The sequence below is a fragment of the Castanea sativa genome, chromosome 11 (genome assembly GCF_040712315.1).
Source record: "Castanea sativa cultivar Marrone di Chiusa Pesio chromosome 11, ASM4071231v1".
Lineage (NCBI taxonomy): Eukaryota > Viridiplantae > Streptophyta > Magnoliopsida > Fagales > Fagaceae > Castanea > Castanea sativa.
Window position 1 is genome coordinate 12,115,763 of NC_134023.1, and position 18,636 is coordinate 12,134,398.

At 34.1% G+C, this 18,636-nt stretch overlaps 1 protein-coding gene across 1 annotated transcript in view; it reads left to right on the top strand.

The window, feature by feature from the left end:
- LOC142615752 (putative LRR receptor-like serine/threonine-protein kinase At1g56140) overlaps positions 1 to 18,431 on the top strand; it is a 34,370-nt gene extending 15,939 nt beyond the window's left edge. The window contains exons 16-24 of the mRNA XM_075788575.1: positions 1,501 to 1,574; positions 7,031 to 7,428; positions 13,389 to 13,617; positions 13,715 to 13,861; positions 14,379 to 14,497; positions 15,388 to 15,598; positions 15,711 to 15,942; positions 16,035 to 16,185; positions 17,839 to 18,431. Of these exons, the coding sequence (XP_075644690.1) occupies positions 1,501 to 1,574; positions 7,031 to 7,428; positions 13,389 to 13,617; positions 13,715 to 13,861; positions 14,379 to 14,497; positions 15,388 to 15,598; positions 15,711 to 15,942; positions 16,035 to 16,185; positions 17,839 to 18,222 (1,945 nt within the window). The 3' untranslated portion in view covers positions 18,223 to 18,431. The remainder of the gene's footprint in view (positions 1 to 1,500; positions 1,575 to 7,030; positions 7,429 to 13,388; positions 13,618 to 13,714; positions 13,862 to 14,378; positions 14,498 to 15,387; positions 15,599 to 15,710; positions 15,943 to 16,034; positions 16,186 to 17,838) is intronic.
- The last annotated feature ends 205 nt before the right edge of the window (positions 18,432 to 18,636 follow it).

Here is an 18,636-nt window from a genome sequence, read left to right on the forward strand (position 1 = left end):
TCTAACAACCTTATACGCATCTTTCTAAGATTTGATACTTTATGATAAGACAATATTGGCGATTTCAACTACATTCGATGGGCACGTGCATCTTTACTCTCCTTCTGGTCTTTGACTTTCATTTCAGTCATGCGTCATCAACCATCTTGATCGAATATCATGGATCAGGTAGATCGGCCACCTCCTCTATCGGCTTTTTTTGTCACACATCTCCATCATCTTTAGGTTGCGTTATTTGAACCACATTTTTGATAAGTGGTCTTTATTGGCATTCTCTTTGGCCATGCTTCTCTTTTGGCCATGCGTCTCTATAATCTTCAAGCAAAGTATTTTAGACCATGTCTTTGATTAGTGGTCTCCACAGGCATGGCATGCATTATGCTTAAAATTCAAACGTCTATCATCACATGCCATCTGACCTTAATTTTAGCTTATCATTTGCACTTCATTTGGTCAAGCCTGGTACATTTCACATTCAATTTAATCATGATTTTTGAGGTCTTACTTTTTCTCTAAACTCAAGTTATTTCAAGTTTCCACCATGAGTTTGAGGGAGACTTGTTAAAGATATCAAGGCCTAATCCTTGTCAATGCCCAAGCCTGTTGTCCATATGCTTCATATCTAATCCTACTTGTATTTCAAGTATTGTAACTCTAGAATAGTGAATAGTTAGTCTAGGGTTTGTTATACTACAAATAACCTTCAATGAGTTCATTGTAATGCATAGAGCTTAAAAGTAAATATGCAATTTCTCTATTCCAATTTCTTTCTCTTTTCCTTCTTTATTTTCTCTTCATATTTTTGCATACACTTTATAATGGTTTCAAAGTTAAGTTACATGTTTACTAACATAGTACTAGAATTATGTTTTATCTTTTCTAATATAGTATCAGACTCATGTCTTATCTTTCTAATAGCTGAAAATTAGAGAGATCCCGTAATTATCTCCAACAACTCAAGAGTCATTAGTTATCAAAGTATTCAAATTGAAGAATACATTTTATGAATTAGAACTGGTCAAGCCATGTTGTATCACCTTAGTGAGATTTATTCAGTCAAATATGTCTGTCGTTGTATTCTCCAGATATGGGATATTAAAAACAAATATAGATTAATTACATAAAATGTAGGAAATTAAATATTATTTCGTGGAATCATGGCCGACTAAAATACCTAAATAAAGAAAAAAGAAAAAGGATGAAGATAGTAACATTATACTTTCTCTTCATGGAAGTGTGCTGTCCTGTTAAGGATCCATGCGACAATCATAGTTATTTCTAGTGATTGCAATTTCTATCTTGCATTAGACAACAAAACTTATTTAGAGACTCTTTTGTCATGGGGCAAACATGTGGTAGTATTATTAGCAGAAGATTTATTTGGATATCACTAAGGAACCATTTCCCATTACAAGAGCGAAATTTTAATCCCTATAAGAATATATGTATCAATCAAATATACTGGCTTGAATAACTAGTGTGTTTCTCTTCTGTTTTTAGTGCTTTTCCTTCAGGATTATACTGTCTCCAACGGAGCTTTCCTTGCCATCGAGGCTCTGGTATTTTTAAGTACTGTAAACTTGAGTATTTTTGTATGTTTGTAATTATCTTGATTAGGGTATAAGTACACATTGCTTTTGTTTTTTAGGGGGGGAACACAAGAGAAATTTTTCATTCCTATGGGAGGAGCTGGGTTCCACACAAGGACCCACACCTCCTATGAGAGGAGGAATGATTCTTCTCGTAAGAGTGAATAATTTCTTTGAATACACATTAATTACTTGTAAGGTAGTTACATGAATTTAGGAACAAATAAGAGCCTAAATATATGTAATGAAACATTAAACGAGGGGCTTTCTAACATTTCCATGTATGTCTAGGGAGGTTAACATAATATAAAAGCTCATACCGATGCTTGTGAAGCTCCATAGTGAAAAGATTTGCAATTTAATCAGTGGGGGGAAAATACTACACATAATGACTGTCAAATAGGAAACAATTATGAATGGAGTGATAATCAAGTTCAATGTGCTTTTTCTCAACAAAAAGAAAAAAAAGAAAAAGAAAAAAAGTTCAATGTGCTTGGTGTGAGCATGAAAAATCAGGTTGGAAGCCATGTAGGTATTGCTGAGGTTGTCAATTAAAGGGTGATTTAAAGAATTTCGATCAGATTGGTGTTTAAATCCATATTAGATTTGTGATTTTTGATTTCGTGAGATATCAAATTTGCATGATTAATTCTAATGCTTTTAGATCTGTTTGTCACTATTTGGTTGGTGAGAAAATATATGTCATCGATTGGTTTGTGAGAAAAGGGAAGAAAGTGAAAGTAAAATTTTGTTTTGTTATTTTTTTGGTTTTTTATAAAAATAAAAAATAAAAAATGTTTAGCTATTTCAAGTGATATTTATGTAAATTCATTAGTTACATTCTTGGAATGTGATGCAAATGTAACTAATGAACCAAAAATTATAATCTTATATTCCTTCGATAAGATTACAAGAATTTAAGATTATAATAATAATAATGTAACATTACAATATAATATAATATCATGCCAACTAATTGCCCCCTTAAGATAGTGCTCCATGGTTTGCACTCAAACATAGAAGAACTTCATCATAGAAGATCAATACCCAATAGTATATATTGAAGCCAAATAAGGAAAAAAGTATAGGGGGCACATACTATGCCACAACTTGTACATATGCCAAGTGGTGATTTGATTACTTTTCACCAAGAAGTATTAATGGTGGTTTTGTGTGTAAGTAATGTAATCCAATAACAAGTTGACAATATACAAGTTGTAGTCAAATATATGGGAAAGTGTGTATGTAGAATTGCAGAAATGGAGAATATTCTATTCTAGTGATCCATCTTCAAATGTTTACCCCCCGACACACACACACACACACACACACACACACACACACACATATGGCTATAGTACAAGTATAATTATTAGTTACTCATGGGGTATAATGACATGGCATCTATGAAGCACGGGTGCGGGTGCGGGTGCGCGTGCGCGTGCGGGACTCGACAATTTTTGAAAAATGTGGATGCAGGTGCGGCGGGACTCGGTGATTAAAAAATTATTAAAAATATTTTTATTTATATTTTTCATATATTACTAAGCATATTTTTTCACATTATATAAACATATACCAAATTTAAGAGCAATAATAGATAATAACTAAAACATGATGTTCATAAATTAAATACAACCCACAAGATTGAAACTAAAACATTCCATGATGTTCAGAAATTAGAATACAACTCATAAGTTTGAACTAAAACTAAATAAAAGACAATCAACAAGACAATCAAACGCCAACATCTTCATCATCAAGATCAATAGCTTCACTTCGAACTTCACTTTCACTAGTAGTAGCACTAGTGCTAGCATTCCCAATAACTATGGCCTCCAACTCTGGCTCATCAAGTGTAAGGGTTGCACCCTCAAGAATTCCAGCTCCTCCATGTATGTCGCTCTCATTCCAAGTGTCTCCTCCAATATCCCATATCTTTGTTGCTGTATGTATGTACTCCTCATTGCGCCTTGACAAGAGTCAAAGATTAGAATGCACATATACCAAATCATCAGCACGTGCAGGAGCCATTTTGTTTCTTTTTAAGGAATGAATGAATTTGTATGTGCTCCAATTCCTCTCAGCACATGAGGATGAACAAGGTTGTCCAATAAGTTTAAGGGCAAGGGTTTGAAGAGTTTGAAATGCGGTGCCATGGTATCGCCACCAAACCAAAGGTTGTAAGACCCACCTATCTGTCAAGGCAGCTGGTGAAGGAAACCTCCCTCCTGAAAATGCTGCAAACTCAAACTTCACCACACTTAATTCATTCACATCTTCAAAGTATTGATCCAAACACTTGTTCTTTTCCATAGAAATTTCATAATCTCGATGTGGAGCGATGCGTTTTGGATTCTCCGAAAGCCATTCAATGGAGTAATACCTAGAGTTAAAGATTAAAAAACAAATATAAATGAAAGGTGTGTTTTACTAGAAGGGGGAACTAAAGAAAATAGAAAATAAATGTATTTACTTAGGATTTAATGAATGAGGCAAGCAATGTAGTGGTGTACAATTTTTAGTCCATCGATCAACGAGTATATCATACACCACACTCCAAAATGAGCTATGCTGATCATCTTCCAAGCCTTCGTGCCGATATATTACTGCCTTCACCTTCTCTATCATTGAATCCCACATCTCATACATAAGATGAAGACAAGGCTTATCTGTGTCGGCTATTCGTAGCATATCATAAATAGGTGCTGTGAATTCAAGAATATAATCAATATTATCCCACCAAAGATCACTTAGAATCAGATCTTTCACTTTTTGAGCTTTCCAACATCATCCTCCATATAAGAAGCCCATTGGTCACTAATATCCATGGCTTGAAGGCATCTTTTTATCAACTTCAACCTTTTTAGCATTACAACAAACGAAGCAAATCTAGTATTAGCAACTTGGAGCAGTTTTAATGGACAAAATTCATTAAACATTGCCAACCTCATTGAATGGTTCATGATAAAAACACGTATGAAGGATGCATCATCACCAATACGTGTAATCCAACTACATTCCTCATATGTAATTTCATTCTTTTCAGTGTTTTTTGCTGTACAAATATTTTTCAAAGCTAGATTGAGAGTGTGGACAACACAGGGTGTTCAAAATATTTTAGGATACTCACCTTCAATAAGAGATCCAATAGACTTCATCACACTAGCATTATCAGTGATGACTTGGACAACTTTTTCATGTCTAATATCTTTTATAGCATCCTTCAACACCCTAGCAATATAATGTTTGTCTTTGAACTCACCTGACCCATCAATTGCCTTTGTAAACACTGGACCCCCATCTAATATAGCCATAATATTAATAAGTGGCCTTCTTTGTGGATCAGACCATCCATCAGAAACTATACTTGCACCATTTTCAAGCCAAAAGTCCTTAATTGGTTTTAAAAGTCCTTCAACATGAGCTTTTTCTTTTTGCAAAAGTGTTGTTATCAAAGCATTGTATTCAGGAGGAACATAACTCGGAATGATATGGGTAGCAGCATATGCATAGGAATTACGATAATATGGGTTCCTTGCAAAGTTAAACAGAAGCCCACCGGTGTAAAACATCCTAACAATTCTACTATCCAATTCATGTCTAGCATTATTCTAGTATGCTTTCTCCAAAGTATTATTCACAACCACCTTCCTCCTCTTACCATCAATTGGATTTGTACTATTACTCCTTTCATGTCTCCGAAATGGGAAAATAGGTATAGGCCCACTGCCTGGGGGAGGTGGGGGTAAGGGAATTTGACTTCTCCGTTCTCTCTTTAACTTATCATTCTCAACTTGATAATGCATTTGCTGCATTTCCAGCCTATGACTCGGTGTCACCTTAGGGCACGGTTTAATTCCTTTATTGGGAATTTTTAATAATTTTTAATAAATGAGCCTTAACCCTAGAATAAAATCCCATATAAAGTACACCACAATAATTGTACTTAAAGTATGTGTTTCCCCCTGATTTAACAGATACACTAGCTGGTTTTTCTACTTTATTCACATACTGCCAAAGAGGAGATTCATCATTTGGTACTTCTTGATTAGACGAAGGTGAAGTTTCTGTGCTAGTAACTTCGTCCATTGCAAATTCAATAGATTCAATTTAACCTACAAATAATAACTATTAACTAAATAAATTAATAATAAATCAAACCAAGTTCACAAATCACAGATTCACAAATAATAACTATTAACTAAATAAAACTAAGATTGAAAAGAATCTAAGATTCACAAATCACATTCACAAATTCACAAATCACAAATCAAACTAAGATTGAAAGTTTTATATCAATACCGGAGTTGAGAATGTGTGAGAGAGAGTTGAAGTTTCTGTTAACACTTGGATTCTGATTGAGTGTTAACAGAATTCGTGTTAACACTTGGATTCTCGGCATTGCCGAGAGGCTGTGTCTCACAGGGGAAACGGAGAGCAAAGATAGAGAGTGAAGGCAAAGAGTGAAGGGCTGAAGGCAAAGAGTGAAGGCAGAGATGGAGAGCAGAGCACACCGCAGAGAGCACAAAGACTGCAAAGAGGCAGAGAGGACTGAGGAGTGACGCGGCGTGAGAGCTGAAGTTTTGGTTTGATGAAGTGAGAATGAAGTGGGCTGAAGTAGGGTTTGTTATTAAGTTCGTATGGTGCGTTTCGCACCCCTTTTTTTTTTTTTGAATTTTGGCCTGAATTGGCCATTTTGGTCTAAATCGGCCATTTCGGCGGTTTCGCTGGTATCGCTCGATTCGGCGCGATTCAGCTCGAGTTAGCGCGAATTGCGCCGAGTTTGAGCCATATCGGCACGAGTCGCCTGGAAAAAAAGGGGACACACGTGGCAAATGCGGCCAGACGCGACACTGACGCGCGAGCAGCGGCGTCCCTCGGGCGTCGCCGCGTTGGACCCGGGTGCGGCACCTCCGGCGCTGCGTCCGTGCATCCCAGCATGACATTTCCTCTCATACTAATAGTGGACACTACAATGAATTCAATTTGTTAGACTTTCTACTATGTGAAAGGAGGGAATACCACGTAAGCACTAATTAATTACTCATAGTATAGATAGGGACACTCTCAAGTCTATCGTTATCAATTTGTAGGATTCCATTTTTTACTAAAATATTTTATGCACGAAATCTCCATTGTTTTCGTTTAATTAGACAACTTATCGTTTTATTAATTAATTTAATTATTTTCAATATTAAAATGCACCAACACTTTGTATTAGACTATTAGACTTAAGTTAGAATCCTAACTTCAAGCATATCGGCTATTGAAATGCATAACAAGCTTGTGAACAAATAAATTGAAACTTTATCGTATCTATAAAAAATTGTAATAATAATGCTTGTGAACACATTAGTATATACATAATGTGACCTTGTAAATCTTTCATCTCTCCTGAGCCTATATATCGATAACATTTTCTTTCATATGAACTTCAGATTTTGGGTTTGCAATCAAGTGTGGTGGTCCTGAGCTAACCACTTCTACTAAAACTCTATATGAGAGGGAGAATGAGACACTTGGTCCAGCTGCATATTATGTGACTAACACAAACAAGTGGGCAGTTAGCAATGTTGGATTATTTACGGGGAGAAATAAGCCAGCGCAAACATCATATTCAGATACAATATCTACTAATATCTTAGTATTTACTAATGATTTTGGGCCAGAGTTTTTCCAAACAGCTCGCTTGTCTGCTTCATCTTTAAGATACTATTTCTTGGGGCTCCAGAATGGAAACTATATTGTGACTCTCGAGTTTGCAGAAACAGCTTTTCCTGATAACAATAACACGTGGAAGAGTCTTGGGAAGCGTGTGTTTGACATTGATATCCAGGTTTGCATCATTTTATTGATGAATTGTTTTAGGATTTCAAGGTTTTCTTTCAAACGAAGTGATTTTTTTGCAATCTTTTTTATTTTTATTTTATTTTTTTATTATGGGAAAAGTTAGAGGATACCTTATGAGCATTGATTTAGAAACTATTTTTATAAAGTTTTTATGTAAAAAGAAAAAAAAAAGACTTTTTGATAACTTTTTATATTTCTTGTGAATGTGATATTAAAATTTTCCTAAAATGGTCCATTAACAAATACTTTAACAAAGGTTTTTATTGCCTACTAAGTTTGTTTCTTTATTTTGATATGCTTTAATTGTGTTGTATAAAACTTTTAAAAAAAAATTAGGGTCCTATATAGGATTGTTGCGAGAGTATGAAGAATTGGATCGAGAATCCTAAAATTCCTACTTTCAATTAAAAATGAGATAACAAATTTATCAATGATAATGATGTAGATTATAGACCACTTTTCTTTAATGGGGTTGTATACAAGAATGATAGTGTAGTTTGGAATGTGACACCTCATTTTCTTTCTTGGACTATTTGGAGATAGCATAATAATCATTCCTTTGAAGGCATAAAGAGAACTATATGTTATGGTTAAGGTTATATACTTGTGCTTTTTGTTTAAATCTATATTTAAAAGTTGAAGCGTAACATTTATTGTTGTTGCGCTCTTATTGAGCCACATCAGCGACCATGTCATTATTTTCTTTCCAGTAATAAACTAAATTATTTTATTTCCATTCTTTTTCTATTAGTCTTTTAACGATTCCACAATTTTCACTTCAGCTTCCATAACACCCCTAACTCTCCCTCTCTCCATTCCTTTCAACTTCCCATGTAAGCTCTTTAATGCCTAAGACTCTCCCTCTCCTCCTATCTTGACTCTTCATCTCCTCATTGAATCCAACCAATTCATACCTGTTCAGTTGCCACCACTACCCCTATAAAATCAAAGAGATGATATGTAAATCATTAGACGCCTTCTATCTTTCTTAACCAGAAGATGAATAGTTTTAAATTTAGCTCCTGCTAAAAAAGAGCTCATTTCAAAGCAGCAATCCTATATTCTTGAGTGGGGATGTCGCTTTGTTCCTTAAAACCCTATGGTTTGTTAAGTCTAATTTATATATTGGAGCATTATGTGTTTTATTTTTTTATTTTTATGTCTATTTTACTATGAATTGCTGTCAAGAAAAATAGTTTGCTCTCTATTTGAATGCTAAATGTAATCCCAAGATTTGCAATTTTATGTTTCCACATGTTTGGTAAAATGACTATAAAAATTATTTAAAAAAACGAAGATGGTCATGGTCATGGTCATGGTCATGGTCATATAGAAGAACAAATAGGAAGAACAAATGTTGAAGAATAATATTATGTTAGTGAACTTCATTCATAAATGGGTTTTCAACACTAATGAAAAATTCCTAAGGTGTGTTTTATTGGATTTATTGTAGCAATGAAGATAGTAAAAAGGATATTGGGCAAAATAAATTTTGATTCATTATTGTCTTCTCCATTAACATGTTCTAGCAATTGTTGGTTTTTTTTCCCCTTTACCACTTGGATTTCAAAATTTGAAATAAAGAATAAAGATTTGTATAACATATACTTCATATTGGAGTGCGTCGCACCAAAAAATGACAAGGCATATAGTGTACTTATATTACAAATAATCTTTTTCTAAAAAAAAAAAAATTACAAATAATCTTTATTTTCATTATCAACATCATCTTTGTCAAAACAGAATAAACTATCTAAAAATTTTGTGAGTCTAACGCAAAATAATCATCCTGTCTAAAATGGTTCACTGAATATAGAAGTCAACAAACACAATAAGAATGACTTTTTGTTTGATTAGGTACGTAATACAAACATATAACTATATGAGTATGTTCTCTATTGTTTTAATTACTTTAAATTACAATCAATTGTCTTCTCCTCCATTATATTAGAAAAAAGATTTAGGTTTTAATTATTTTTTTTATTGCTTAGTATCAATAAATCACAATAATCATTCAAATAATAGTTACATTCTTACTCATTTAGATATATATGAACAAATCAACATACCATAACAGAGTCCACAAGTATAAGAGTAATATTCAACTACACAAAAGTTTACATGAAGATATGTCTTCTTTTCATTTTCTACTCTTTTAATGTCAATTTAAATTCATTGTTTTTGTAAAACCATGTTTACACTATTTAGTTATGAAGTTTCTAGGGCATGCCATATATGTGATGGCTGATTTAAATGATTTCTTGACAATTTGTTTTTGAATAATTTAATGAGTTACGCCATATATCTTTGGTTATTTTTTTAATAATGGTAGTTTATTAATTTGTTTGGTAAGAATTTTCTTTTGGCAATTCACAAAATGATCCTTAACGAATTATTATTATAAATTTTTTACTTTAAAATAAGTTTAACCTTAAAATGGTTCTTAAAAATATTCTCATGGATTGCGTGGGTTTGCAGCTAATATTTTATTATGATTGTGGTATCTTGTGCTTATTTAGTTGATTTCAAAATCAAATAATATACATACTTAATATCATTATTGCATAATATAAGTACATAACATGTCATATTTGAGTATATTAATGAAGAAAAAACCTTGTCATATTTGAGTAAAGTAAATAAGAAAAATACATTATTAAAGGAAAATAATAATAAAATGTCACATGTAAGTGAAGTAATAAAATTTTCTCAAAAGAAAAAAGTAAAGTAATTAAAAAAATGGGGTTTAGAAAAAAAAATCGTTTACATACCAACTGATACCATACCGAGTGGAATTTAGTGAAATGGACCGAAACGAGTGGAATGGAGCGAAATAAGTTGGAATTTGGAACAAGATGGAATAGAATAGTGATTTGTTTTGGTAAACTGTTTGAATTAATTAATCTATAGGTATGGTATACCTAGAGTACTAGTCTCGGACAACGGGAAGCAGTTCTACAACGATTCGTTCAGGGATTTTTGCTCAATGTTGGAGATCAAGAATCACTACTCATCACCCGCCCACCCTCAAGCCAATGGACAAGTTGAGGTCACGAATCGATCCTTTCTCAAAATCATCAAGACTCGGCTCAAGGGGACAAAGGGAATATGGTCAGAAGAATTACTAAGTGTTTTATGGGCTTACAGGACGACGACAAGGACGCCTATGGGAGAGACTCCGTTTCGACTAGCATACGGAAATGAGGTAGTCATCCCGGCTGAGGTCGGACTCACAAGCTACGGAGTTTGAAAACCATGATGAGAGTAGGAACGATGAAGCTATGCACCTTTTGATTGATTTGGTGGACGAGGTCAGGGCAATGATTGAGCAGTGGTTAGCATGGTATCAAGACCTCATGGCCAAACACTACAACTCCAGAGTCAGAAACAGGGACTTCCAAGTTGGAGATCTCGTCTTAAGGAAGGTGACGGGCGCTACAAGAGATCCAGCCTAGGGAAAGCTGAGACCTAACTGGGAAGGACCTTACAAAATCATGTCATGGCAAAGGAGAGGCACCTACCACCAGGAGATGTTGGACGGGCAAAAGCTACACCACCCATGGAACGCGGAGCACTTGAAGAAGTATTACCAGTAGACGAGGGCACGAAAGACGACATTCCTCATTTCCAGTTTATTTTATTTTAGTTAATTTTTACTATTTATAGTACTTTTTAAGCCCGAAAGGGCAGTTTCTTATTTCTTTCTAAGAACAATCTGTACATGAATATTTTTCACAATAAGAGGAGTTATTCAACTATGTCATGCGTATGTCTACAAGAATTATTATTAAGTCTATAAGTGGATGGGTTCATCCCAATGGATGATTTAAGCATATTAAGTCCACAAGTGGACGGGTTTATCCCAAGCGATGACTTGAATATACTTAGTCCACAAGTGGCCGGGTTCATCCCAAGGGATGACTTGAATATACGAAGTCCGCAAGTAGATGGGTTCATCCCAAGGGATAACTTGAATATATTAAGTCCACAAGTGGACGGGCTCATTCTAAGGGATGGTTTAAATATATTAGTCCACAAGTGGACAAGTTTATCCTAAGGGATGACTTGAATATACTAAGTCCACAAGTGGACAGGTTCATTCCAAGGGATGGTTTAAATTCATTATGTCCAATGTAGATGGATATATTGCAAACATATATTGACAAATATATGATCAAAATACAAACAACAAACATCAAAATATTATGAAAGCCCAATAAAGGGCAAATGTCTACATGCAAGGCCTAAATAACAATAGGCAACGGTTAAACAAAAACATTGTTCTCCCAAAAATCTTTACATTTGAAAAAGAAAACTTAAATCAAAGTAAACAAAAAAGAAAAAAGAAAGGAAAAACTACTCCTGATCTATAGGGCTCTTTCTGTCCTTCCCTTTAGTAGTCTGATCCCCCTCAAGCGGACGAGTTTCCTCCCCGATGGATTTGGCTTGATCTTCACGAGGCACGGTCTCCCTGTCACCTTGAGGGTCGTCGGTGTTGTCATCCGCAAACAACTCATCTGTGCTTTCGAAGTAGACGGGCTGGGCTGGGGTCTGGAGTTGGGCATCAATTGAATTATGGGATGGGTCCAGGTCTAGAAAAAAGGCCTTAACTTGATGGAAGCAATCGTCAAAGCCATCAGCAAAAGAGTCGCCAAGCTCCTTTAGGAGGGTGTCGGAGTCACGATACTCCTGTATCGCGTCATCCTTAGCCCGACGGAGCTGATCCTTGACTTTCTTGATTTCTCCCTCCTTGTCTTTAAGTGTGTTACAGAGACATTAAAAAAGGTCCCAATGTAGACCTTTTTTAATGGTTCATCATAAACAATCCTATCTTTCTTGCCTTCTTCCTTTCTTGATTATTTTTCAAAGGAATTTCAGTAGAGGACCAGTAGTTTGCATAGAGACACAAAACCCCATAACCCAAGTTCTTTCAAAAAAATTCAAACCCTAATCTTTTGATTCGTGTTATGTTATGTTTTGGTGGTAAAAGTAGTTTTTTAACGGAAAAGCCAAAGGTGGGTAACAGAGTCCTAACAGAAGTAATCTCAGGTGGGCAAAGTGTTAAATTTTAAACCACGAGTAGGCAAAGTGAAAATAGGTCAAACCACAGGTGGCTTTACTGTAATTTCCCCTAAAATTTAAGTGATCATGTGGTTTATGAATTTAAAGAGTTATATATTGCTGGATTTGTTCATATGATGAAATAAAGTTTGCTTTTTGCATTTTATTTTACTTTATATTTCTGCCTTATGATATATGATTTATTAATTATGATCTATTACATAGTTATCTTTATATACTTTTTTCATTTGGTTTCAATTGTGAGGAAGAAAGAGACGTGAATCTATGTTTTGGAGAAAAATATATCTATAAGTGTTGAAGTGCATACATTTGTATAGTAAAAACAAAGCATATACGGTTACAACTTGGTCTAATAGTTCTCACACTGTAAAATGAAATGTAAATTTTTTTTTAATTGCATTGTGTTTTCATAACTATCTCACTATACATAATACCCAACTACAAAATATATTTAATTTGTTAGTTGTTAGACTACAAAAAAAAAAAATTCTAATTCAAAACATAATTTCAAATAACACATATTCACTTTTAAAAATATACAATCTAATATATTAATTCAATATTTATCCAATAAAAAATAATCATATCAAATTTTCTCACGCATCACGTGGATCTGCGACTAGCACTCATAATACTTCTGCCCACTAATGAATATGTTATAAGATGTAAATTCTAACTTTCAAATTTATTTTTTATTTTATAAGAAAGGATAAAAATGTTATTTTGGTCCTACATTTTGTAGCTGTATATAGTAGTAAATTTAGAGTTCTCTATTTTATCAGCTTTACACTTCAGTTGAAATTCTCGATTACTTAAAAAATAAACTGACTGAGGCCTTTGAAATTTCGAATATGTTTATATCAGGGGAAACATTGTTTACAGAATTTTGACATACAAAAGGAAGCCCGTGGATCATTCAAAGCCATTCAGAGGCAATTTGAGGTTCAAGTATTAGAAAACTATCTTGAAATCCATTTCTTCTGGGCTGGGAAAGGGACTTGCTGCGTACCTTTTGAAGGTACTTATGGACCTTCTATTTCAGCCATAAGTGCCATCAATAACAACCCATTCTTAGTCCCAAATGCTCCGACAGGTACCTCAATGCAAACATTATAGATGCAATAGGAAGATGAGGTACTGCTTTCCTTTAATGCTGGTGTCATGTTTTTGACTGCCTTTCTTTTGTATAGAATTTATATCCAGTTCTAGGAGTAGCAATGGCAATTTGATTGGTCTGATCGTGGGTATCCGTGTTGGCGTTGGAGGCATTCTATCTGTTTTCATAGTTTTCTATATCATCCGCAAAAGAAAACGCCTTCAACCCAATGAAAATGATGGTGAGCCAGAAATCATGTTACACATTTATGGGAGTTGTTGGACTTCATTCAATTTAGTCTATGAATTAAAATTACCGAATTTTTTCCTATTTTACTAATTTATTTAGTGAATTGGCCTCTGGGTGCTGCATGTTGTGTTTAGTACATAACACTGCACTTTCAACTTCGATTCAATTTCATGTTCGTGTATAAACCGCAGCTTCGTAGAGGCCTTTATAGCAAAACCTCTTCCATTATGTCTGGAAATAATACAAAACACATGCCCATATGCACGTGTACACACACATGCATATCATGGAAAAGTAAGGAGAAACATGAGTTACTTCACCAATGAAGCCCCATCTTCAATCCAACAACATTCTATAAAAAACCACATTGATAATTAATGCTTAACATGGGGATGCTTTCTCAATTTAGCAAGTTAAAATTATCCTGCGATTTCTGTACACAACTTAAGAAAATTGATTACTAAACAATGGATTTAGAATTACAACCTGTGTTTATGTTGAAATTGCAGAGCTCTTAGGAATAGACGTCAGACCATTCACATTCAGCTACGCTGAACTAAAAGCAGCTACAGAAGATTTTAATCCAGCTAACAAGCTTGGAGAAGGAGGATTTGGACCTGTCTATAGGGTAAGTTCCTATGCTATCAACAACATAATGTGCCTTAAGGTCTGCGATCTTATGTAAGTTTAGAGAAATTTGACATATATTGCAATCGCCTGGAGCTTTTAGACATATGTTGCAGTTGCCCAGCAGTAAAGAATCACAATGCAACAGCTGTTTCAAAATTTTTTTTTTCTGTATTTTTTTTTCTTTATTTCACTTTGCTTATGATTTATGACATCCTGGTAGTAGCAATTGTTGTAGAAATACATATATGAAAATAGTTGAATATTCATAACATAATATCCATACGCCCTTTTCTACTTTTTCACTAGTTATAATGCACTCACAATTCCAAATTGATGTTAATCTTTTTTAATTTTTGATTGAAACTGTGGTTCAATCAGTAACCCATTGATCTAAAACCTACTTAGGGTCAAACTTTAGTCTAGCTTTATAACTATGCGTTGGAGAAAACAATGATCTGCAAGTGAAAGTTTTTGATTCCATATACTGAAATTGTAGACCAAATATTTATATGTGGTAATCTAGTCATTCTTTTGAAATACTTTCCTTTGAATGATATCAGTCAAAAAGTGAAAACGCTTAGATTTGGCCTCCAATTTCATGGTAAAATTAGCCTTTCCTCACACACAAAAAATAAAAAAAAAACAGCACTGATTTTTATCGTTGTAAATTTATCTGTAAATGAATGTATGCAATTTTATTCAACATAGTTTGATTGTATTTGAGCCATCAATTAGATAAGAAGTGTGAATTACATCTATCGGAGCCACCCACCCGTATTGGATAGGTTCTCATTTTCTATCCCCACTAAAAATTATCTATTGATGAGTAACGATTTGTCGTTTAATTAATTTCTTTAATATTTGTGTTTGAAACTCAATGCAAAATAGGGAACACTTAATGATGGAAGAGTAGTTGCTGTGAAGCAACTTTCTGCTGCATTACACCAAGGAAAGAACCAGTTTGTCACTGAAATTGCTATTATATCTGCTGTGCAACACCGTAACCTTGTGAAATTGTATGGATGTTGTGTTGAGGCAGATAAACGACACCTTGTTTATGAACATCTAGAGAATAAAAGCCTTGATCAAGCATTATTCGGTATATGAACACATCTTTGTTGCTGCTCTATCTCACTTTATGTGCATATATATATATATATATATATTTATTTATGCAAAGTAGTTTAAATTTTTATGCTTGCATGGGACAGGAGAAAGAAGTTTGAATCTCAATTGGTCAACGCGCTATGATATATGCTTGGGTGTAGCAAGAGGTTTAGCTTATCTTCATGAGGAGTCACGACTTCGAATTGTACATAGAGATGTGAAAGCCAGTAATATCCTCCTTGATTCTGATCTCATCCCCAAAATATCAGACTTTGGTTTGGCCAAGCTATATGATGATAACAAGAGTCACATAAGCACTGGGCTTGCAGGGACTATGTAAGACCCCAGAAGCTTAGCTAGTTGCTATTTTATTTTATTTTTAGTTATGTTAATATTCAATTGTGCATATGATTGTGTTACTGATGTAGTGGATATCTTGCACCGGAGTATGCCATGCGTGGACACCTTACAGAGAAGACTGATGTGTTTGCCTTCGGCATTGTGGCTCTAGAGATGGTTAGTTGGAGGCGAAATTCAGACTCAAGCATGGAAGAAGAAAAGACATATCTTCTTGAATGGGTATGAACCATGTTTTATGTGTTGCATATAGAAGGTTGCTATCTTTCTTTAATTGGATGCATGGTCATTTCAGGTGCTAAGTTATGGATTTGGAAAGTGTAAGGCTCCCGCCCCACTCGGTCCTACAACTGGTTTTCTAGTGTCTATTAGCAATATAAAAAATTGACCACAAAACAACCTTGAATAACATTTATTCATATTGTTACCATCAATCTTTTATAAAAGAAAAAGAAAAAAGAGCAAAACATCACATTTCCACTAGAATACTAGAGATATCCATGTGAAATATTTAGAATGATTATTATTCAATATAAACAAATCATTATCTAATTAAAGAAAAAGTGAAACAATACATGATACCTAACTAATCAAGCATTTCAAACATGTAATAAACATACAAAGACCTGAGATGCAAGAGTGTACTTTATAATGCATGAAATGTATGGACATATGAGAGTAAAAATAACAAATTTAAGTGAAATGAAGATGATCCTTGGAACAATCAAGAAAACAGCTGGATTTGTCTAGATCTTTTACAATTTTGCAGATTCATATGTAAATATGCTTATCGGCCCCCCTAAAATTTTAAGAATTGGAAAAATACTAATGATTAAGTTAATGTCCATCTTAGATTCATGATCTCCATGATACATTGGTGTACGTGGCTTCAAAAAAGATTTAATAGTTGCTTTGTTGTCGCTGTTTAAAGATGTTTACAATGTTAGTTGTTGTGTTTGTATTGATTGTAATCCACTCTCTTTGTGTTATTGTATTAAACGTTGGATTGGAATGAGAGAAAAATGAAATTGTTTTCATTGAATTAATAAATATTACAACTCTGTTTATATATATATATATATATATACAAAACAGAGTAGAAAGGAGAAGAAAAACTAACTAGTCGACTTGCATCGCCTGAAATTAACAATCTAGCAAACTATTGAAACAACCAATCACAAAATGGGATGTGGCTACTCTAACTACTTGAATACAGAGACCTAACCTATGGTTTTACATAAGATTCGAACTTGGACAAGTTAAGCTACATGTCATACTGTACAAAACTTGCAGCAATTGAACCAGTGCTGAACTTGCAGAAGCATTCATCTTTAACACTTTATACCAATGTGTTGTAGTTTACAATGAAATAAAAATTCCTCCTTTTTTCAACCTGAAAAAAAAAAAGATTTAATCCTCTCTTAAAATAGCCCAACCACATCTAGTGATATAAAATTGGCTTTGGCTTACAAAATCAAAATGGAAGATGATCTCTTGATGGATTCTTTGATTTTATACACTGCGATATTTAGTACATTATCATAGATAGATTATGAAAACTAAAAGAAGGCCGAGTTCCCTTTTAGTAGATTAGTGTATTGTAATGTATTAAAGAGTTGGTTTTCATGAATTTGTTTTTTCATACTCCCCACCCCCCACCACTCTAATTCCTAGCTTTGTCCTTGTCACAGCCAATACCTTTATACTATATGCTGAACCCCTTGACTCAATTGAACAATTGGATTTCTCCTTTCCACCACCTTTGTACTATATTCTGAACAATTAGAAAGTTGACTCATTGAAAAAAAATGGAATACTCACTGTCACCGCCTATATACTATATTCTGAAGCCTGGTAACACAATATCTTTCTCAGGCATGGCAACTACATGAAGACAACTGTGGAGTTGATCTTGTCGATGTCAAATTATCAGAATTCAATGAGGAAGAAGTCAAACGAGTAATAGGAGTATCTTTTTTGTGTACTCAATCATCACCTACATTACAGCCATCAATGTCGCGTGTGGTGGCAATGCTTTTAGGAGACATTGAAGTGAGCACTGTAACTTCAATGCCTGGATATTTGACTGACTGGAGATCTGATGATCCTAGAAGCTTAAGAAATGATGTTGCAGCTAGAGGAACCGTTAGCATCTATTATGACTATTCAGAAAGTTCAAGCATGGTGGGTTACGTAGATAATTCATCAGTGAGTGCTTCTCAACCCATGCTTGGTAAGGCCATTAAACAGGGTAGATGAGAATTGGTCTATACTTTTCCTCATCATTTTCAATTCCTGATTACATTTATATAATCAAAGATCATTTTTTGTAATATTTTCTTTCTCAAATATGTTTGACACCTTAATTCATTATATGTAATAGAAATGGAGTTTATATAAAATTGTGACTGAAACAATACTCAAATTTATGGCATTACTGAAGAAGCCATTCAAATATTTCACATGGAGATTTATCTGTTTTTTGGCCTTCAAATTTACTTTTTATAAACTTTATCTAGACAAAGCATAAGATTGGTTGGAATAGGATTTTATTAGAGAAACACTCAAATTCTTCCATATTCCTGAATCCCTAAGAAAGCTTATCATGAATATGATGACATCCACCTAATTTAAGATTTTATGGAATGGTAGTCATGCGGGAGTTCCTACCCA